General features: G+C 41.3%; 2 protein-coding genes across 3 annotated transcripts in view; one reads left to right on the top strand and one right to left on the bottom strand.

Annotated features, from left to right (window-relative positions):
- The window catches only part of ELP2 (elongator acetyltransferase complex subunit 2), a 47,494-nt gene extending 40,023 nt beyond the window's left edge, over nt 1–7,471 (bottom strand). Inside the window, exons 1-3 of one of the 2 annotated variants that reach the window (XM_007110921.3) lie at nt 7,268–7,471; nt 4,206–4,284; nt 259–329 (exon numbers count right to left, since the gene is read on the bottom strand). In XM_007110921.3, coding sequence (XP_007110983.2) covers nt 259–329; nt 4,206–4,284; nt 7,268–7,405 — 288 coding nt within the window. In that variant the 5' untranslated portion in view covers nt 7,406–7,471. Of the gene's footprint in view, nt 1–258; nt 330–4,205; nt 4,285–7,267 lie in introns of those variants that run through there. The other variant, XM_007110923.4, reaches the window with a different exon arrangement.
- Nucleotides 7,472–8,030: 559 nt separating this feature from the next.
- SLC39A6 (solute carrier family 39 member 6) overlaps nt 8,031–17,795 on the top strand; it is a 24,851-nt gene continuing 15,086 nt past the window's right edge. The window contains exons 1-5 of the mRNA XM_024120842.3: nt 8,031–8,280; nt 9,894–10,625; nt 12,110–12,293; nt 13,458–13,627; nt 14,354–14,572. Of these exons, the coding sequence (XP_023976610.1) occupies nt 9,903–10,625; nt 12,110–12,293; nt 13,458–13,627; nt 14,354–14,572 (1,296 nt within the window). The 5' untranslated portion in view covers nt 8,031–8,280; nt 9,894–9,902. The remainder of the gene's footprint in view (nt 8,281–9,893; nt 10,626–12,109; nt 12,294–13,457; nt 13,628–14,353; nt 14,573–17,795) is intronic.

Here is a 17,795-nt window from a genome sequence, read left to right as displayed (position 1 = left end):
ATCCCCTGTAAGAGCAGTTTGAAAATTATTCCAAATGATGAGAAATTCACAGAAATGACTGACAGCATATGAATACAGAAGCAGATTACAGGGAAGGGTACAAGGCCTGTGAAGTATGGAAGACACAGGATCTGGATTACTGACAAGCAAGAATGAGGAAACTTCATAAAGGAAGAACACAGTAGAAATGAGGGAAAAGACTGAAAATAAAAGTAGATATAACAGTCATTTCTTATAACCATAAACATGTCTACCCACCTGATTATTCTCTATTTCCCAGTGAATCACTTGATTATCAGATCCTCCAGAAACTAATTCAGTAGAAGGAGCTGAAAAAAAATCATACCTCAGTAAACATTTTAATTCTTTTCCAGCTATTTTGAAAAATTTCAAAGCTATAGAAAAGATAAACGAAAACTCATATACCTTTACCTAGCTTCACCAACTGTTTAGATTTTGCCATATTTGCTCAATTATCTTGCTCTATGTACACACACACACTCTTCTTTGTTTTTGACAAACGATTTAAAAATAAGTTGGAGGGACTTCCCTGGGGGCGCAGTGGTTAAGAATCTACCTGCCAATGCAGGGGACGCGGGTTCGAGTCCTGGTCCAGGAAGATCCCACATGCCGTGAAGCAACTAAGCCGGTGCGCCACAACTATTGAACTTGCGCTCTAGAGCCTGCAAGCCACAACTACTGAGCCTGTGCTCTAGAGCCTGCAAGCCACAACTACTGAGCCCACGTGCCACAACTACTGAGCCCGCGTGCCACAACTACTGAAGCCTGCATGCCACAGCTACTGAAGTCCGTGCGCCTGGAGCCCATGCTCCACAACAAGAGAAGCCACCACGATGAGAAGTCCATGCACCGCGACAAAGAGTAGCCCCCCTCGCCACAACTAGAGAAAGCCCGCGTGCAACAACCAAAACCCAATGCAGCCAAAAATAAATAGATAAAATAAATAAATTTACAAACAAACAAACAAAAAGATGTTCAACATTATTAAAAAAAAATAAGTTGGAGACATGATGACCAATGATCCTTAAATATTTTACCATTTTTCCCAAAAACTGGAACATTCTCCTGCATTACCACAATACAATTATCACATTCAAGAATTTTAACACTGATACAGTATTGTTATGTAATACATAATCCATATTAAAATTTCCCCAAATTGTCCCAATAATGTGTTTTATAACTTTTTTTTTTAAGTTAGAATCTAAGGACCACACATTGCGCGTTTGGTTGTCACATCTTTTTAGTCTCCTTTAATCTTGAATAGTTTCCCAGTTCCCTCCTTTTTTGTGACAATTGAGAGTCCAGGCCAGTTGTTTTGCAGAATATCCCTCCATCTGGATATGTCTGGTTGTTTCCTCATAAGATTCAGGCTAAACACTTTTGGCAGAAATAATATATATGAGACATTACAGTCAGCTGCTGCTATCAAGTAGTACATGACATATTTTTGAGATCAGACACATTTCAAAATAGCTCTTTTAAACATTTACAATTTTTTGTTGAAGACAGAAGAAAAAGGGAGTAAGAACCAAGAAAGGGGGAAATAATCTAACATAATTTTGGTTTGGATTTTGCATCCATGTTTCTTCTGGCTTATGTCTAGATAGTTAGGTTAAGAAGCTGCGGGATTGTCTAAAGAACATTACATTTATACTCAGAAGTCCCAGGTTCATGTCCTAACCCTGCTGCCAGCCAGCTGTGATCTTGGACTTTAATTTCTTCATGTGTCACAGAAATTAAGCCATTTACCTAACTACATGACTTTGATAATTACTATAAGGTACATGAAGGTAATGTGTTAAAAATCAGACACTTTAAAAATATGAAATGGTATTATTAGAATTTTATATGTCACTGATAACATGGGTTAGAAAGAATACATGAGTTATCTGACAGTGGAGCCAAATCTGAGAAAACCAATCATAATAGAGATTACAGTGATACACAAGCAGTTCATTTTATGTAACCTCACTTTTAAAGGGAAAATAAAATATACAAGCCCAAATTAATATTTTATAACAAATCCCTATACTGAGATTCAAGTAGTCTTTGATGTCACTTGGTAGCAATTAATATAATTACAATTGTATTTTAGTATCTGCACTAACAGCCACTCTTTCTATGATTTAATGGTTTTTACTGACCTACTGCGACTAATCCTGCATCACCAACCGAGGTAAGTAGTTTATTAAACATTTTTTTTAATGTCACAGATAAAAATCATAGCCAAGGGCTTCCCTGGTGGCGCAGTGGTTGAGAATCCGCCTGCCGATGCAGGGGATACGGGTTCGTGCCCGGGTCTGGGAAGATCCCACATGCCGCGGAGCGGCTGGGCCCGTGAGCCATCACTAATTCAGGAAATTCTGAATTTGTGCCTAGCTCAGAATGCTCTTAATACATATTTAATAAATGGAATAAATAAAATTGAGAATCCATAAGAATACTACTGGAGGTATATTTAAGACACCTGAGGAAATTCCATAGGATTTTAGAAGCCCACCTAAAAGCATTCTTTTTTTTTTTGGGGAGGAAATGGCAACATTTTATTTTTTTTTATTTTTATTTTTTTAACATCTTTATTGGAGTATAATTGGTTTACAATGGTGTGTTAGTTTCTGCTTCATAACAAAGTAAATCAGTTAGCATTCTTAATTAAAAATTCTGGAGCTATGGAATCTTAGAGATGGAAGAGACCTGGAGATAATCTAGTCCAGCAATTCTCAGACCCTTTACACTCTTAAAATTTTTTCAGGACCCCAAAGACCTTTTATTTATATAGGTTAATAAAATTGAGAATCCATAAGAATACTACTGGAGGTATATTTAAGACACCTGAGGAAATTCCATAGGATTTTAGAAGCCCACCTAAAAGCATTCTTTTTTTTTTTTGGGAGGAAATGGCAAATTTTATTTTTTTTAATTTTTATTTTTTTAACATCTTTATTGGAGTATAATTGGTTTACAATGGTGTGTTAGTTTCTGCTTCATAACAAAGTAAATCAGTTAGCATTCTTAATTAAAAATTCTGGAGCTATGGAATCTTAGAGATGGAAGAGACCTGGAGATAATCTAGTCCAGCAATTCTCAGACCCTTTACACTCTTAAAATTTTTTCAGGACCCCAAAGACCTTTTATTTATATAGGTTATATGGACCAATATTAACCACATTAGAAATTAAAACTGAGAAATATGAAAAACACTTGTTTATTAGTTTACTTAAAAACAATGAACCCCATTAACATAAATAACATTTTTATGGGGAGAACCTTGTATTTTCCAAAACAAAAAATTAATAAGAAGAAAGGCACTGTTTTATATTTCAGCAAATCTCTTTAACGTCTGACTTTATTAGAATACAGCTGGATTTTCATATCTGTTTCTGTATTTAATCTGTTGCAATATCCCACACCATGCAGCCACTGGAAAATGGCACTGCATACTTGTGACGGAATGAGAATGAAAACTAGGAATAACTTATTATTATTCTGAAAATAATTTTGACCTCACAGGTGTCAAGAATCACTCAGGGTCCCCTGATTCAGTCCAAACATTTACTTTTCATATGTTACTAAGATGAAACTGGGGTCAAGAGAGATGCAATGCCCTGCCTAAAAAAACAATAGTTTGTCTGTGGTAGAAAGAGACCTACAAGCCAAATCTTTTGAATCCCAACCTGGGCCTCAACACAGGCCCTGATTACAGGCTTTGGATCAAAAGCAATGGTGGGGTCTTGCCTCAGTAATGGGCTGCCTCTATCTTCATCCTAAGCACCGCTGTATTATCCATGCTTCAACTGCTATAAAGTAAAAGTACAGGTCAGGGCTTCCCTGGTGGCACACTGGTTGCGCGTCTGCCTGCCAATGCAGGGGAACCGGGTTCGCGCCCTGGTCTGGGAGGATCCCACATGCCGCGGAGCGGCTGGGCCCATGAGCCATGGCCGCTGAGCCTGCACGTCCGGAGCCTGTGCTCCGCAACGGGAGAGGCCACAACAGAGGGAGGCCCGTATACCACAAAAAAAAAAAAAAAGTGATAGTTCTTTGTACTATGTGTCATAGTAGAGCAAAAAAAAAAAAAGTACAGGTCAGATAGTTCACTGGGCATACCATTTTTCTTCTATTTTCCAATTGCATAATATCAGATAAGCTAATGCTAAATTAAGAAAAGTCAGATTAATACTTACAACCATCCTGTTTACAAATCCACTGTATGCAGTTGACTCGAGCAGTGTGACCGTTCAGGTTGGTAATAACAACACTTTTCTTTAGAGAAGAAAACACTTGTTAGTAAATTAGAATTATCCTACAGAGGAATTAATAAATTAATAAAAATCAGATTTCAGTGCTTTTGATGCTAAGAAAAAGTTCAGTATTACTTCAAACAGAATCACCTTCCTTTATGAACTATTAACCATGGCTTAAATCATCCATTCACTTTTTAATTCATTCCTGCCTTTCTCCCCACTCCACATTCACTCACCTCTGTCCTCTTCTTGTCTGGGAAGCCTGTCATGAAACCCCAGACCAGATAAGGACCTGCGTTCCCACATGTTTTAGAGGCTACTTCTACCATGCTTTCACCAATTTGAGAATTTGGTTGACAAACCCTTCAAGAGAGGAATTCGTGATTAATGGATACAAATTCGTGGCTCACTTTGTATGCCTTGGCTGATCTGGTGTTGGGTTCTTCAGCCTTAATGACCCAAGGTCACCAGGCTACAGCTACTAAGGTCCTCAAACATCAGATCCCTTCAGGGCCTACAGCCAGGTTCCCTGCAGACCCTCAGATTGCTGCTTTCACCAATGTCACTCCACACTTGGGCTTTCTTTTTCTTCCCCCCCCTGCTGAAGACTCTATGCCTACTGAGCCCTCCACTTTATAGCCCCTTTCTCTATTGATTGCCTAGAGCACTGGCTTGATACGTACTTGTATGTCAACCGTAATTCTCATGGCTGAGAAAAAGGTTTACAGGGGTAAATGTGCATAAACTAACATATTTCACATAATGGGTTGAGGTTAGGAAACAATTTAAAGCATTTCATTGTCTTTCTCACTAGAATCAGAATTTCTTGATGGGCAGGAGTTATTACCCATTATCTTTGTGTCACCACCACTCAGTTCAAGGTTAGCCCATAAAGGGTCTTCAAAAGTTTGCTGAATGAACACCATCCCCAAAACTTTACTTTAGCATCTGACGTGTTCTTATTCTTATATTTCATTAAATACCCAGCCAACAAATATTTAACAAAATAAGTACTTTTTAGGCTCCATACACTTTTTTTTAATGTTAAAATCCCCTAACATGGCCAGCAGATTATCATTAAAAATAAAAATGTGATAGAGGGCATGGGGCACAAACCCATTAAACAGCTGCAGAAAGACAGGCTTCGAAAGCCTTGGTTAACAGCCACTGTAAAGTTTACCCTTGGTTTTAAGTGCTTTATCTTGCCAGTTAACAGTGCATGGTAATAACAAAACAAAAACTGGGAGGAGATGAGTAAGCGCAAGATAAGAAAAATGAATACAATTATTTCATTTATAAGTTCAAGTCTGCAATGGATATGAGGATGACGGAATTTTTTTAAATTGAAGTATACTTGATTTACAACATTTCAGCTGTACAACAAAGTGATTCAGTCATATATATATGTATTCTTTTACAGATTCTTTTCCATTGTAGGTTATTACAAGATATTGAATATAGTTCCCTGTGCTATACAGTAGGTCCTTATTGTTTATCTATTTTATATAGAGTAGTGTGTATCTGTTAATCCCAAACTCGTAATTTATCCCTCCCCCCCTTCGGTAACCATAAGTTTGTTTTCTATGTCTGTGAGTCTATTTCTGTTTTGTAAATAAGTTCATTTGTATCATTATTTAGATTCCACCCATAAGCAATACCATACAATATTTGTCTTTGAATTACTTCACTTAGTATGATAATCTCTAGGTCCATCCATGTTGCTGCAAATGGCATTACCTCATTCTTTTTTATGGCTGAGTAATATTCCATTGCATATATATACCATATCTTCTTTATCCATTCATCTGTTGATGGAAACTTACATTGCTTCCATGTCTTAGCTACTGTAAACAGCACTGCTATGAACAATGGGGTGCACATATCTTTTCGAATTAGAGTTTTTGTCTTTTCCAGATATATGCCCAGGAGTGGGACTGCTGGATCATACGGTAACTCTATTTTTAGGTTTTTAAGGAACCTCTACACTGTTCTCCATAGTGGCTACACCAATTTACATTTCTCCCAACACTGTAGGAGGCCGGTTCCCTTTTCTCCACACCCTCTCCAGCATTTATTGTTTGTAGACTTTTTGATAATGGTCATTCTGACCCGTGTGAGGAGAAACCTCATTGTAGTTTTGATTTGCATTTCTCCAATAATTAGCGATGTTGAGCATCTTTTCATGTGCCTGGTGGCCATCTGTATGTCTAGGATGATGGAATTTTTAATCAAATTAATACAGCAGTAAGATAAGAAAAACATATATCTATCTCCTGCACTGCATTTTAATTTCCAGCACTTTACTTTTTATACTGAGACTCCTTTTGAGAAGCAACACTAACTGCATTGTCCAAAATTAGCCAGGGGGAATGAGGTCATGATGAACTCTGGGAAGAAGGCAGAAACTAGTCACTTGAGAAGTTTGATAGGGAAAGGGCCAAGGGTGCAGTTCAAGGAATGGGTAAGTCCTGCCTTACACCTAGTGCTTAGGGTCCCCATCCCCTATGACCTTTACCCCAATAGCACTTTCTTGAAAATGTCCATTCTCAAAGCTAAAACACAAGTGATATGTCTTTGAAATTCAAGAAAACAAAAGTTTATTTGGTAACACTAAGGGAAACACAGAAATGAGATAGCATCTGTGTGATGGCTTCAACCCATACCTAAATTGCACATCTTTTAAAGCTCAAACTGATTCTTTAACAGTACTACAGTTCCCACAGGCGGCTTCGAAAAAGGTTGTCATCATTTGAGATTCTACCTGGGACTAACAGGCTACTGGTAGGACATGGTGACCCCAGGCTGACGCAGCGCACGAGAGAGCGAGGGGCGAGTCCCGCTCGCCAGAGCCAGACTCCTCGCCCAGTCACCCTCCCCGAAGCAGACAGGACAGCGCACCCGGTCTCCAAGCTCTGGAGCAGCGTCTACAGTCCGCCTCAAGCGCACCCAGCATATTTGGCCCCAGAAGCACACGGGGTCGGGCGTATGGCCACTTCTCTTACCTGAGGGTCATAGAGCACCACGGAACAGGACGTGCCGAAGGCCAGAAGTCCTCCGGGCCCGGAGCTCCAGCTCAGGGCTCCCCGCACCCGGTTCGGGCAGCAAAACACGTGAGAGGTCTCCAACACGGGTGCCACCATGTTGCTGCCTGGTCAACGGCCGAAAGCTAGGCACGCACTTCCGCCCTCGGAGCGGAACTGCTCGGCCGCCGCGTCTCCCGCTGGCGTTATCCGCACCGCGTTTCCAAGGCGGCCGGGGGCGGGACGGGGGCGGGACGGGGGCGACCCCACCCCCTTCCCCTGCCAGTGGTCCTCAGTGCCCGGTTGCCTCTACCAGCGCCTGTCTCCTGGATCTTGGCCCAGGGCACAAGCACGGCCTCCGTCCCAGGAGGGAGGACCCGACCGGAACAGCTCAGGACCTTCTAGAAAGAGGGTCTCGTGTGCCGGGGCGGCGGTAGGAACGTCCCACAGCCCCTCGCGGCCAGGCTCCCAGCAGCAGACGGGGCTGGCTCGGTGGGGAGCCTTGGCGAGAGAGTCTCCGGCCTCAGAGAGGCGAGGGCGCAGAGGGGCTCGAGGAAAGAGCCCCCCACTGATCTCGGCGCTCAGGCTCACTCGGACCGCGTCTCCGCCCCCTCCCGCCCTTGCGAGCCCCGCGGAGCCGGCAAACCGGCGGACGCACGGATTCGCCTGCCAGGGACGGGGTGGAGCCGCACTGCGCATGCCCCGCAGTCATGGCCGGCGGGGGCGGTGGTTCCCGGCGGCGCGCTGTGCTCGGCGGTAATTAGTAATTGTCCTCCTGCTCCCGGGAGGCTACGGCGCGTGAGGCGCTGCTTCCCGGTGTCTGCGCGGCGGTACCCCGACCGAGGGGCAGCCGGGCCGATGAGACCGCCGCTTCTCCGTGCCGTGTAGAGGTTTTCAGGGAGAGAAGCACGGGCCGGTTCCGAGCCCTCCGGACCGCCGGCGGGAACTGAAGCGGCGCGCGGGACCGGGCCGTGGGACGGCGAGGCCGCGGAGAGGTGAGTCCCGCAGGTCCGGGAGAGGCGGGCGGAGAGGGGTACCCCGCGGGCCGGCGAGGCCAGACTTCCAGTTGGGCTTCCCATCCCACAGATGGGCTTCGGGGTCCAACGCGGTAAGGAAACGGTTTGTCCTGTTCATCTCATTTTCGAAAAAGGTACTGTCGTGTTTAAAAATAGCTCTTAGAAACAGTTTTGTGCCCTCTTTCCCGTTTTCTCCACTCACCCGTTTCTCCAGGCCCTTTCCTTCTGCTTTGTTTTCTCCAACACCCGCGGACTTGGCGGGGACGGAGATCCGCCGGCAAGTCCGGGACCGCCCTAAGCATCCTCCGTGGAGAAAGGCAAGGAGCTGGTCTTGAGCCGTTCGTCTGTGTTGTCCCCATGCATCTCGCTCCTCTCCTCTCTTCTGCGAATGATTTCTTAATGGTTCTCTTCTGCCCATTAAAACTTCAGGCCCCAAGGATTGTTCTTTCAGGAGTCTAGCCTCGTGATAGTGCGTACTTCCATCTTCCACAGTATGATAAGCAGTTGTGCAACACTGCTGACAGTGTTTGGAGCACTTCCACATACATCCATTCATGTGGTTTTCACAGTCACTCTATAAAATGTGTATTACCAGTGGGTCCAAGGAAGAACAGCTGAAAGTGGTAGAGCTAGGTTGCCTCTCTCGCCCTTGCTGTCTCACTCCAGAGTCCGACATCTGCGTCTTTCACTGGAGGCAGATGAATTTGGTCATGATCACTACCCATCATTGGTGCTGGACATCTGCTGGCTGGGTCCTGAGATATTAGTCTATCCGCTTATCTGGACTATACCTTCCTCTCCTTAACTGAATTCAGTGCTCAACTGGATTCCTAACTCCTCTTTGGAGCATAGGCTTTTGGTTCCAAGCACTGTTGTATGGATGAGTAATAGTCTGACAAAATTTTCACTGGTTTATAGCAATATAAGAGCAACATAGATTTTTATGAAGTTTAATTTACTTAAAAACTGCAGTCATTCAAAAGAATGTGATCCCTTTATATGTACTGATATGGAAAGATGTCATTTGTTGAGGGGGGAAAAAAAGATCCCGTTTGTGTGGTTAAGGCACACATCTGCCTGAGTATGCATGAGGGAGTCACAAGAAACTGGCAGAATTGGGTGCCCTTGAAGAGTGGGATTTCAGGAGAGAAGCTTCAAAGTGATTTGCATATAGTTTAAGAAAAAAATTTTAAATGCGACTTACTCTGAGATTGCCATTTCTGCTCTTTTTGATGCTGAAAGATTGTTCTATGAAATGACGGTGGTGGTGGTGAGGTGGTTAGTTGGATTTTCTTTTGTTTTAAATCGTTGTTCAAAGCAATAAGAAGTTGCCAATGTGGCTGTGGCCACCTGGACCCCTCCAGTCTTTGAATTACTGTTGCATTTACAGTGCTAATTACAGAGTCTTAGCACTCAGCTGCTCTCCAGTTGTTTCCCATGCTTTAGCAATGCAGGGGTAGAGCCTAGGACTCCAGTTCTTTTTTTCTTTTGTTTTACTACACTGATCACACTAGATGATGCAGCATAGGATTTCTTAATTCAAATTGTTTTGGAAGTGAAGGCAAGGATTTTTTTTTTTCTGTCTTCTTTAGGAAGGTGCAATGGCGAGGAATTTATCAGTGATCTTGATCCTGACCTTCGTTCTGTCAGTCACACATCCCCTTCATGAAGTAGGACCAGCCACTGCTTTCCCTCAGACCACTGAGAAAATTATTCCAAATTGGGAATCTGACATTAATGTTGACTTGGCAGTTACCACACGGCAGCATCATCTACAGCAGCTTTTCCATCGCTATGGAGAAAATAATTCCTTGTCAATTGAAGGGTTCAGAAAATTGCTTCAGAATATAGGCATAGATAAGATTAAGAGAATCCATATACACCATGACCACGAGCATCACTCTGACCATGAGCATCACTCTCACCATAATCATGCTGCTTCCAGTAAAAATCGAAAAGCTCTTTGCCCAGACCATGACTCTGATAGTTCAAGTAAAGAGCCTAGAAACAGCCAGGGGAAAGGACCTCATCGATCAGAACATGTCAATGGTAGAAGGAATGTTTTAATCAAGGATGGCGCTGGTGCTAGTGAAGTGACCTCAACTGTGTATAATGCTGTCTCTGAAGGAACTCACTTTCTAGAGACCATAGAAACTCCAAAACATGGAAAACTTCTCCCCAAAGGTGTGAGCAGTTCCACTCTACCCAGTGTCACAGAAAAGAGCTGGGCGACCTGGCTGGCTAGTAGGAAAACAAATGAATCTGTGAGTGAGCCCAGAAGAGGCTTTATGTATTCCAGAAGCACAAATGAAAATACTCAGGAGGTAAGATGAGTGCTGTTCATTACTTTAATCAATATGCCTGCTTGTCTGTCCTGTCATTGCCATTCTATCTCAGTTGTAAGGAGATTAAAATAAAACTAAAATGGTGAGTTCATTGAAATGGGAATTTCTACTCTCTCAGCAAGGCACTTAGCTCAGAGTGTCCCTACTATGTTGTAAACATCCCTGATACAAAACTTGGCGGGGGTAGCTCTTTGGTAAGAATAGTGCTGCCTGCTGAAACCACTTTCTAATACAGAATTTAAAGTAAGTGTAGAAAGGAGATATCAAGATTATTTTTGGAGAAAATCTTTAAAGGAGAATCCTATTAATTAAAACACAGAAACTGGAAGGTCGAAAGAGCAGGAGTTAGAATCCCTGTTTTAGGAAAAGGTGTGGTTGGAAGGGCTGAAGAGTGCGGGAAGAGCAGCATCGCCTCCTTGGCAGAGGGATCACAGTGCCCTGTGGAGTGACTGGCGTAGCAGCGATATGCTGGACACGTGAGAAGTCCGGGCAGTGACCTTCTGAGTTCATGTGTTTTCTTCCTAGACTAGACTTCCAGACTGTACACAATTTGCTTTGGCTGAGAGACGTCAACAAAAAGGAGTTAGTTGGTATACATTAATAGGCAAAACTTAAGTACTTCGTTCAAACCATCACATGATTTACTAATTCTGGGATAATCCTACTAATGGTCATTCCCATAGCGACACTAGTGATAAAGTTTGTTCTGAGTAGTATTGGCCAAGATTTGTGGGAGTTTAAAATAACTTTATAGAAGATGAGAAACAGGTGCTACCACCAGTTTTTTTGGTGAGAAGGGAGAGCTTACATTCCCCAGAGGAGATTCTCTTCAAACTAAGCTTGTCATCTAATTAAATTTTTGAAACAACAGCCCGCCAGTACAGGTTTATTTTATTAACCAGCCTTGTCCTCCGCAACAGTAATCGACATAATTTAATATTCTTTCGTGTGGAGCATTACTTTGCCAAGTATGTAGACAGAACTGAGCTAAGTTTTGCAATTACAGTTGTTGCTGGAAGAGTGACATGTCTTGGGCTTGTTTAGACCAGGTAGGGTAGCGTTAGTACTAAAGCAACATATTTCGCAATCTCTAGTGAACCTAGAATCTCTAGTGAGCCTCTTGAAATTAAAGCTCATTTCCTTAATAGGTTTATACAATGAGTTAACAGGCTTGTGAATGTCCATTTATCCTCAAGTTTTTTCCACTTGAGGCTTTCTCCCAAGGTGACTGGTGATGTGACTGCTTCTCCCAAGAAGAAATAGGTGGAAGAGATGGGAAATCACCCCTGTGACAGTAGCTTGAGGCAAGTTCCAAAGTACTTAAAGCTAAAGTTGATTTTGATTTACCTTAACTTAAAGAAGTAGGTACCTTCAGTAAGAAAGGGTGTTGTGTCATCAAACAGCTTTTTTGGATTTTCTAATGGGAGTACCTTTTGGTGATTTCACTGTTTCCTTTTCTTCAGTGTTTCAATGCATCAAAGCTGCTTACATCTCATGGCATGGGCATCCAGGTTCCACTGAATGCCACCGAGTTCAACTATCTCTGCCCAGCCATCATCAATCAGATTGATACTAAATCATGCCTGATTCATACAACGAGTGAAAAGAAAGCTGAAATCCCTCCAAAGACGTATTCTTTACAAATAGGTAAAATTGCCTTTTTTGTGTAAAAATCATTTCCAATAGATACATTTATGTTGTACTTTTCCTTATATTTACATCAACCTATTCATTTTTCAGCATAATTCCAAATATATCATTTTAATTTTTCTCTGCCTTGAATGTGAAGAAAGCAAGTGTGTTAGCCTTACCCTTAAAACAAAACAAACAAAAAATGAGAAAATAAAATTTAGATCAAAACTTGTCTGAGGTCCTCCCACAGGATATGTCAGGGTCATTCAAAATTTGGGATCTTTATATGTTGTCATACTGTTTGGAGGATGGTCAGAGTTAATCTCAGCTGTTGAAGAGCCTAATTCTCGTACATTCTTATTAATAGATGAAATCAGGATATGCTCTTCTATAGTGTAAGTTGCATTGCTCAGAAACTATAATGAAGAATTAGGGCTTCCCTGGTGGCGCAGTCGTTGAGAGTCTGCCTGCTAATGCAGGGGACGCAGGTTCGAGCCCTGGTCTGGAAGGATCCCACATTCCGCGGAGCAGCTGGACCCATGAGCCACAACTACTGAGCCTGCGCGTCTGGAGCCTGTGCTCCGCAACAAGAGAGGCCGTGATAGTGAGAGGCCCGCGCACTGCAATGAAGAGCGGCCCCCGCTTGCCACAACTAGAGAAAGCCCTCGCACAGAAACGAAGACCCAACAGAGCAAAAATAAATGAATAAATTAATAAACTCCTACCCCCAACATCTCAAAAAAAATTAATTGCTTTGTTCACTGAGGAAATTATTGAATTCCCAGTTTCCTTTCCTTACTCCTTTCTTCCCACCTTCTTTCCTTCCTTCCTTCCTTTCCTAACTTTTTCCTCTTCTCTCTCATAATTTAGCTGTTACGGGAGTCTGAAAGCTCAGTTCCCAAGTGAGCTAGAGTTCATCCTTGGTAACCGTGTCTTCCCCTCCCTTCACCCCTAGCTGAAGAATTTTCCACTAGGTTTATGCCCTTTACCTGGAGGGTTCAGCCACATTGTTCATTTGATCGAATTTCTTGGTTATTGCTCTGTTACCACAGTCCTATTCCACTGAGTTTGTATTTCTTTAGCTCCCCTGCTTTTACAAGGTGCCTTAAGCCGCTCCACAGTCTCTCTTTTAAAGGTTATCAATTGTATGCTTTTTCTTTTCTCTGTTTTGTTTGACAGCCTGGGTTGGTGGCTTTATAGCCATTTCTGTCATCAGTTTCCTGTCTTTGCTGGGTGTTATCTTAGTGCCTCTCATGAATCGGGTGTTTTTCAAGTTTCTTCTGAGTTTCCTTGTGGCATTGGCTGTTGGGACACTGAGTGGTGATGCTTTTTTACACCTTCTTCCACATGTAAGTACAGTAATTTATCCCATTAGTGTATTTTATTATTCAACATTAAATATATGTGTGTGTGTATGTATATGTGTGTGTGTGTGTACTTTTGGTTTGTGCTTTGTATTGATATGTATAAAAGGCTGGAAATTTGGTTTCTAGGAGCACGTGGGTGGGGCATACCCTGTGACCCCCCCGTCTCACCTCTGTTAGTGTGCACCACACCTGGTTCCCTCACACGCAGTGGCAGAAGTTCCTGTTACACTCAGCTGCAGGCCACTGGGGCAGTGCACCTGGATCTCGGGTACCTGCCAGGGCCCATTACCCAGGCTGGGCTTCTTGTAAGCACACTGACGACTGTGTTAGGGGCTTTTCAGCTGGGAGTATAAGCAGTAGACACTATATGCCTATTAAGTTTTGCAGTTCCCTCTTATTTGTGGCCATGGGAAAACATTGGAAATACCCACTACCTGTATGTTATGAGGGTCATTGGGGAATGTGTCTGTCTTTTCATTGAACAGATCCACTCTACTAAGTGCCATAGTACATTACATACCTTAAGCTGTAGATCACTGCTGCTTGTTGGTCATTTTATTTTTAATGTCCTAAACTTCCCCTCATTCCGAAGTATCACATTAATTGCCTAATTCCGAATAATTTCAAATTTGATGTTAATTATCTTAGCCAATTTTTCTGACGTGTGAAACTACTGAATTTATAAAATCCGTATTATTTTGCCTTTAGTCTCATGCAAGTCATCACCATAGTCACAGCCATGAAGAACCAGCAATGGAAATGAAGAGAGGACCGCTTTTCAGCCATCTCTCTTCTCAAAACATAGAAGAAAGTACCTATTTTGATTCCACGTGGAAAGGTCTGACAGCTCTGGGAGGCTTGTATTTCATGTTTCTTGTTGAACATGTCCTCACGTTGATCAAGCAATTTAAAGATAAGAAGAAAAAGGTAAAAGTAATCTGAATACTTACTACGCATTGGACATTTATTTAGAGCAGTACTTGAACTAAACTGGGCTTGTCCAGGGTGTATGATCTTCATTTGTGAGGGGGTTCAGTACCTTTTTGTTCCCAGAAGCATTCATGGAGAGCAGTTCTGTATCTTTATAACTCTGGAGTTCTCTATCTTCAGTACTCCCTTCAAAGTCACAAGACGGTAAGAAAGGCAAGGGTAAATATCTATACAAATCACCAAACAAGGCACACACAGGGCCTTGAAGATGAGAAGCATCGTGATTATGGCACTGATGGTGGCGTTGGCTTCACAGGTATATACTTATCCCGAAACTCGAGTTGTATACATTAAATATGTACAGCTTTTTATATGTCAATTATACCTCAATAAAGTGGCTTAAGAAAAAAGTATCATAGATTAACTTTTAAATTACTCATGCAGTAGCTGAATATTACGTTTTGTTTGAAAGACTATGTGACTTTCACAGACTTGCCCTTTGCAAATTGCCACCAGAAGATAGTGTGAAGCTGAACAGTAGGCTGTTTCTGGTAAAAATATCTTTGGAGTTGCTTATGGTTATCTGCCTCTTCCTATCTGATATGACTGGGCAAATGAGTCAAAAGACTGTCCTCATGGGGACTCTTAAAAATGACATGTACACATTTTGAATGTTTGTGTACTCATATTCTGGTCATTTGATGTTGACCAAACTTTTCTTTGAGTTGTAGTTCTGTATGATCATTTTTTTCTCTACAGCCATGCTGCTTCTAAATTTCCAATTTTGGTTTCTCTAAAATTGAGCAAGAGGTTACATACTTGTAAAGCTATTTTAAGTGTAGAATCTAGATTTTTGGAAATATAAAAAATTTTATACAGTGATTACCTTATGTAATTTTTTTTGAATTTTATGTATTTTTCTTGTACAGAACGTTCTCATTAGTTATCTATTTTATACGTATTAGTGTATATATGTCAATCCCAATCTCCCAATTCATCCCACCCCCCCGCACCCCCTCTTTCCCCCCTTGGTGTCCATATGTTTGTTCTCTACATCTGTGTCTCTATTTCTGCCTTGTTAACCGGTTCATCTGTACCATTTTTCTAGATTCCACATATATGCATTAATATATGAAATTTGTTTTTCTCTTTCTGACTTTCTTCATTCTGTGTGACAGTCTCTAGGTCCATCCACACCTCTACAAATGACCCAGTTTCGTTCCGTTTTATGGCTGAGTAATATTCCATTGTATATATGTACCACATATTCTTTATCCATTCGTCTGTCAATGGGCATTTAAGTTGCTTCCATGACCTGGCTATTGTAAATAGTGCTGCAGTGAACATTGGGGTGCATGTGTCTTTTTGAGTTATGGTTTTCTCTGGGTATATGCCCAGGAGTAGGATTGTTGGGTCATATGGTAATTCTATTTTTCGTGCCTTATGTAATTTACTAGCCTTTTTTCTTTTTTTTTTTTAACAACTTGCCTTTGAATCTTTCAGAACCCTTCAACTTAAGTTTTCATGGAAGTAACTTTTCTCACCATCATTTCATAGTTTGAGTAATACGTAATTGTGCAATTGCAATAACAGGTATAGCTGGCGTGAAGAGGCTTGAAAACCAACATAGTTGATTCTTGCTGAGCATAGAGCTCACTTTGGGCATCAAGTGCCTATGTGAAGAGAAGAGTGGCCTCCTCCATCCTGTGAATATTTGCCCTTATGGATTTTACATTCACTAAAATCTCAAATTGCAAATTTGGAACCTTTACTGAACGTCAGTTTACAGGGAAGAAGTGAAATAACAATAGCTTACTTGTTCTTAATCCAGGAAGTCATCTTCTATGTTCCTGTTGTCCCTGTTGCTTCACTTGGATGGGTTTGAGACTATATTCACACTTCTTTGCATTCTCTGGGATTATTCTCACCTTAAAAAAAAAAAAAAGATCATTTTTAGGGTTTTTTGGGGGAAGGGGTTGTTTGTGTTTATTTGTGTTACTGTGTTTCTATTTCAAATGCCATAATTTATTTAGCATTCTAATTTCAATTTAATTTTCAAGTTTTACCTAAAGATTGCTTTATATTCATCTGGCACTCTAACATGGGACTCTAAGAGGTAGGCTCTCTGTTGTCTAATACAGAACAGTATTTTTTAGACTCTTAAATTAATAATCATTTGTGAATTGTGAAATAAATCTTGTGTCACGACCAATGTTTTTAAATGCAACCATGATATTACAGTATATTCCATATATTACTCTGTGTTTATTACATACAATACTGTGAACTGTAGTCAAAATTTGATAATCTCTGTTCTAAAATAGTTTCTACTATAATGTAAGTTCTTAAGAGCCAGGACCTCTCTGTCTTCTTTACTGCTGTATCTCTAGTGCCTAGAATAGTGTCTGGCACATAATAGATGATTGGTAAATATTTGTTACATGTATAAGAAACATTAAATGGCAAGTACACATAATTTCTAGACAAAGACTTTCCACGGGAGTTTTGTTAACATTACGTGTTCTCTTCCTTTATATTTTTTTAAATTTTTATTTATTATTTTTTTTAATTTTTAAATTTTATTTTTTTATACAGCAGGTTTTTATTTGTCATCAATTTTATACACATCAGTGTATACATGTCAATCCCAATCGCCCAATTCAGCACACCACCATCCCCACCCCCTGCGGCTTTCCCCCCTTGGTGTCCATACGTTTGTTCTCTACATCTGTGTCTCAACTTCTGCCCTGCAAACCGGTTCATCTGTACCATTTATCTAGGTTCCACATACATGCGTTAATATACGATTTCTTTATCCATTCGTCTGTCAATGGGCATTTAGGTTGCTTCCATGACCTAGCTATTGTAAATAGTGCTGCAGTGAACATTGGGGTGAATGTGTCTTTTTGAACTATGGTTTTCTCTGGGTATATGCCCAGTGGTGAGATTGCTGGATCATATGGTAATTCTATTTTTAGTATTTTAAGGAACCTGCATACTGTTCTCCATAGTGGCTGTATCAATTTACATTCCCACCAACAGTGCAAGTGGGTTCCCTTTACTCCACACCCTCTCCAGCATTTGTTGTTTGTAGATTTTCTGATGATTCCCATTCTAACTGGTGTGAGGTGATACCTCATTGTAGTTTTGATTTGCATTTCTCTAATAATTAGTGATGTTGATCAGCTTTTCATGTGCTTCTTGGCCATGTGTATGTCTT

The sequence above is a fragment of the Physeter macrocephalus genome, chromosome 19 (assembly GCF_002837175.3).
Source record: "Physeter macrocephalus isolate SW-GA chromosome 19, ASM283717v5, whole genome shotgun sequence".
NCBI lineage: Eukaryota > Metazoa > Chordata > Mammalia > Artiodactyla > Physeteridae > Physeter > Physeter macrocephalus.
The sequence above is the reverse complement of the archived record's forward strand: the minus strand, read 5'-3'. Positions and strand labels throughout refer to the sequence as shown.